Source organism: Branchiostoma belcheri, unplaced genomic scaffold (genome assembly GCF_001625305.1).
Source record: "Branchiostoma belcheri isolate BF01 breed outbred unplaced genomic scaffold, Haploidv18h27 scaffold57, whole genome shotgun sequence".
NCBI lineage: Eukaryota > Metazoa > Chordata > Leptocardii > Amphioxiformes > Branchiostomatidae > Branchiostoma > Branchiostoma belcheri.
In genome coordinates this window covers 1,523,490-1,528,371 of record NW_017804209.1, presented here as the reverse complement: position 1 = coordinate 1,528,371, position 4,882 = coordinate 1,523,490, and the positions used below count along the sequence as shown (strand labels likewise).

Genomic DNA, 4,882 nt, shown 5'->3' with positions numbered 1-4,882 from the left:
CCAGGTCCCGGAGAGGAGAACGCCTGTATTGCTGAAGGTAAGGACGTCTAAACAGGTAAACCTACCTTTAATCATTACCTATGCCAGGTATCTATGCTTACATGGCGAAAAAAACAGGAATGTAAACTTGATAATTAGACAAACATTTGTGTGCGCAGTTCTAGGCATGAATATGTGAATATGAAAAAAAGATTCATTGTCATGAAAGTCCATCTGTGTTGGTAGTTACATGTTTAAAGGTAAAACTTTTGGTCCAGCACAAACAGTTCTCTCACCTAGAGCTTTCGACCAGTCACTCTGGTCTTCCTCAGTAGGCTCAGGGCCCACCACCATTTACTCAACCGCGACGGGGGCCGACATCGTCCACCAGATACATTTGACCCAGTGTTCATCTCACACTTGAAAGAAGCCACGTGACAAGACTCACTGGGTCAGTCTACTGAGGAAAATCTGAGTGACTGGTGGAAAGCTCTGACAGAACTTCTTTTGTGTTGCAACAAAAGTTTTGACTTTAAACACGATTCATTGTCATTCACGCTTCTCTTTATTTCCAGGTTCCTGCCTGGACCTGCAGCTGCCTGCGGGCGCGGTGACGGGCGTGGGTTACACCGCCCCGGGCTACGGACCGGCGAACGTGCTGGTCGCCGGGAGCGCCATCTGGAACCCGCAGAAACTGCCCAGGTACGGTTACGTTACATTACCCTAACCCTAATGAGTACCTAGCCTCGGTTGGGGACGTCCATCGGATAGGACGTTAAATGGAGGTCCCGTGTTTGGTGAGAGCCACACGCACGATAAAGAACCCACCACACCTTTCAAAAAAGAGTAGGGGCATGCCCCGGTGTGCGATGGTACAACAACTAATACTGTCTGGAAGTTGGCCCGGTGATTCACTACAAATCACCCGGATGGAGGCCTGGTGAACCCCATCTCGTACTAGCCACAAAAGGCAGCAGAATCTTCATCTTGATGAAGGCGGTTACCTCAAATGAAAGAAAAAAAAAATAAGTGGGGTGCTAACGTCTAAATCTTACCTCGTGTAACACAGGAACTACAACAACTGGCGCATCGACTTCGACATGCAGAAAGCATACACCTTCTCCGCAGTCAAGATCCGCAACTACGGCGACACCACGCACGACGTCACCGCCTTCAAGCTGGAGACGTCCGACGACAAGTCCACCTGGACACAGGTGTTCTCCACCGGCAGCGTGCGCGCAGGTGAAAGTTTATTCCAATTACATCCATCCACCCATCCATCAATTATTCCATCCATCCGTCCATCCATCCATCCATCCATCCATCCATTCATTCACCCATCCATCTATCCTTCCATCCCTCCATCCATCCATCCATCCTTCCATCCATCCATCCATCCATCCATCCATCCATCCATCCATCCATCCATCCATCCATCTATCCATCTATCCATTCAGGCATCCATCCATCCATCCATCCATCCATTCATTCATTCATCCATCCATCCATCCATTCTTCATCCATCCATCCATCCATCCATCCATCCTGCAAATACATGCCCGAGGGCTTATTGCAAACACAGACAACATGCATGACAAAGACGATACAATGATATGAGAGTCTACGTGGTACTATGTGAAAGTTCATCTGACTGTGTTGGTAGTTACATGTTTAAAGTTGAAACTTTCGATCCAACCCAAACACATTCTCTCACCTAGAGCCTTTAACCAGTCACTGTGGTCTTTAGCTCAGTCAGTAGACGTGACAAGTCTCACTGGCTCAGTCTACTGAGGAAGACCAGAGTGACAGGTCGAAAGCTCTAGGTGAGAGAATTTTTGTGTTGGATCGAAAGTTTTTACTTTAAACACAAACATTCTTCAACATACGTGGTACTAATTTTGTTGGGTTTGACCTCTCAGGTGTGAAGACGCCTCAGCCTTTCATGGGGTTCTACGGGAGCGGCCGTTTTTGGCGCTTCACGGCCACCCGGACCGCGCAGGGATGGCAACCATGGCTCGTCGGAGTCCAGTTCTGCGGCATCGAAGGTAAGGACGAAAAGCTGCTGTCACGTATATATAAGAGCCAACCTTTAGACAATTACCTTGTGTTATTATGAGGACGGCCCGGAGGAGCTGAGAGCCTTGCCTCGTCGGAATCCAATCCATTCTTTACCCTTTGAGGAAAGTTCAATGTTGTCTCTTCTCTTTGAATAGGGAAGCCGAAGTACGAGGCCGTGAGCGTGCCGACCGCCGGGATCAGCGGGGTGGGAAACACGCCGACCAACGGGCCTGAGAACGCCGTGGACGGCAACCGGGGGACGTTCTGGAACCCGCAGGGTCTCCAAAGGTATATTTTTTATTCCGTTTTGGTCTGTTAGCCCCCCGTCAGGGGCAAGACACACCTCCGGGGTCCCACACTCGGCGGCAGGCCCTCTGGTAGCCTCTACGAGGCTTCGGGAGGCGGCTGGTATGAGTAGAAATCGGCCAGAGAGATAACATTCCAGGGGATTTTGTTTGCCGCTCTCCGAAGTAAGCTATTCGGAGAGCGGCAAACTGTTCTAGCTCCCCAGCAGCCAAAATCCCCTGGCATGTTATCTCTCTATTTGGCCGATTTCTACTCTTTCCAGCCCAGCCGCCTCCCAAAGCCTGGTAGAGGTTAGCCCTCTGGTGCCTCGCCATATTAAAGTATGACATCTCTCGGTCTCGGCCACACGACGGGCACACCCCATCCTCCCCATTGCCGGTTCTCTTTCGCTACTCTCCGGATCCGCACAAGCTCTTCTTAACATCTACTAGCCTCTACCAGGCTTCGGGAGTCGGGAGCGGCAAACTCTTCTCTCCAGCAGACCAACTCCCTTGACATTCATTTTCATTCATTTCATTTATTTATCCAGGTGATACATATCGCCTAGTCGGCGTTTTTCAATGATACCTGGGGGGTAAACCCCAACATAGTAAATTCTATCTCTCAATTTGAGAGATAGAATTCTACTATTTCCAGCGGCCTCCCGAAGCCTAGTAGAGGCCCCCGCACCCACGTACATGTCTGGCATAATTCCTTCTATAAGACCAGACCCCACACATACACCGCATTGTCTTCTGTTATCATGCACCTCCCCCCCCCCCCTCTCCACAGGAACTACAACAACTGGTGGATCATCTTCGACTTCCAGAAGGTCTTCACCCTGGCCGCGATCCAGATCACCAACTACGGGGACACCACGCACGACGTCACGGCCTTCAAGCTGGAGGCGTCTGACGACAAGGTGACTTGGAAGCCGGTGTACTCCACCACGGGCGTCAGGCCAGGGACGAACCAACCGCAGCTGTTCGGTGGCTTCTCCGGAACGGGCCGCTACTGGCGCTTCACGGCCACCAGGACCCCGCAAGGCTGGCAGCCGTGGCTGGTGGAACTCCAGTTCTACACCATCCCGGGTACGTGCTGTTGTGTTGTGTTGGGTTTGTTTTACCAGTAATTACAGCCCAGGCCATTTTGTGTAGATATGTTAACATTGTACATTTAAGAAAGCATCTGTAGCAGCGACACCTGATCTGCAGTGCAATGTGAACCAGTCAGAATTGCCCTGGTGAAGGTGACAGACGGTCATCGAAACCACTAAAAGACTTGGTTGTGTAAAAAAAAAGTTTCTTTACTCCATGTTCTACTCCACACAGTGGTGGAAGGGCCGGTGCAGGAAGACGCCACCAACACCCACTTCCTGGTGGTGGGGATGGCCCTGACGGCGGAGGAGGCCCGGGCGTACTGCAAGCGTCGGGAGGGACACCTGGCGGACATCAAGAGCACTATGGTCCATGACTACGTCGTGCAGACCATCCGCAAGTACAGCAACCCGAACGAGAACTTCTGGATCGGACTTCAGGACACCACGGTAAGAGGATACAGAGTGACGAAAATTAGTCTCCACCCCTTTGCAGGCTGTATAAATATAAATTTAATGTTCTTGCCTGCACAGAGCACGCAAGCTGGACCCTCTATGGCCGGCCAACTCCCCCTTAGCTGATTTCTACTATTTATACAGCCTGCAAAGGAGTCTGGTGGAGACCAGACGAAAAGGGCTAAGCGTTGAGGCCAACACTGGGTAAATTGAGAGAGAGAGAGAGAGTGAGTGAGTGAGTGAGTGAGTGAGTGAGTGAGTGAGTGAGTGAGTGAGTGAGTGATTGAGTGATTGAGTGATTGAGTGAGTGAGTGAGTGAGTGAGTGAGTGAGTGAGTGAGTGAGAGAGTATGTGAGAGAGAGAGAGATGGAGAGAGAGAGAGAGAGAACCTCTGCATGGAGAGGAGTCAGAGACTGGAAATTGTGTACGGATGCGTTGTTTGTTTTCCCTTTCAGGGCGGCCCTAGTTTGTAGTGTACTGATGCGTTGTATGTTTTCCCGCTTCAGGGTAGCTCCGGTTGGAAGTGGGCTGACGGCACGGCCCTGTCCGGGTGCTCCTACCGGAACTGGGCGCCCTCCGAACCCGACCCCCCGTCCAGCGGCCAGACCTGCGTGCAGATGGACGCCACCAACAGCTTCCAGTGGAAAAACGATTACTGCAACACCAAGAAGTTCTTCGTCTGTCAAAACGGTATGTTTTTTTAATTACCGTAGGAAAACTTTAAAAAACGTCATTTTTGCTACGTTTTCTCTTCTTCTTCCGTTCCAGACACTGACATCTGACCTGGCCAATGACCTGATTTGTTAACGTCTGTCACCATGGTAACTGGTGTTGGGTGACATAATGTTGCAATCTTATTGTAGGAAGGATTTAGTCTCCTGTCTGACCATATATATCAATGTATTTAAGTAAGAATTAACATAGCAGACCATGTGCGAAGATTAACATGATTATGCATTTGCTTTGCAAATGTTACCTTTTTTTAAATTCATTTATTCTAACATTTTT

General features: G+C 50.1%; 1 protein-coding gene across 1 annotated transcript in view; it reads left to right on the top strand.

The window, feature by feature from the left end:
- The first annotated feature begins 80 nt into the window (after positions 1 to 80).
- Positions 81 to 4,882, top strand: part of LOC109481654 — a 6,309-nt gene continuing 1,507 nt past the window's right edge. The window contains exons 1-8 of the mRNA XM_019784233.1: positions 81 to 87; positions 555 to 681; positions 1,049 to 1,221; positions 1,899 to 2,024; positions 2,193 to 2,325; positions 3,115 to 3,419; positions 3,654 to 3,868; positions 4,381 to 4,564. Of these exons, the coding sequence (XP_019639792.1) occupies positions 81 to 87; positions 555 to 681; positions 1,049 to 1,221; positions 1,899 to 2,024; positions 2,193 to 2,325; positions 3,115 to 3,419; positions 3,654 to 3,868; positions 4,381 to 4,564 (1,270 nt within the window). The remainder of the gene's footprint in view (positions 88 to 554; positions 682 to 1,048; positions 1,222 to 1,898; positions 2,025 to 2,192; positions 2,326 to 3,114; positions 3,420 to 3,653; positions 3,869 to 4,380; positions 4,565 to 4,882) is intronic.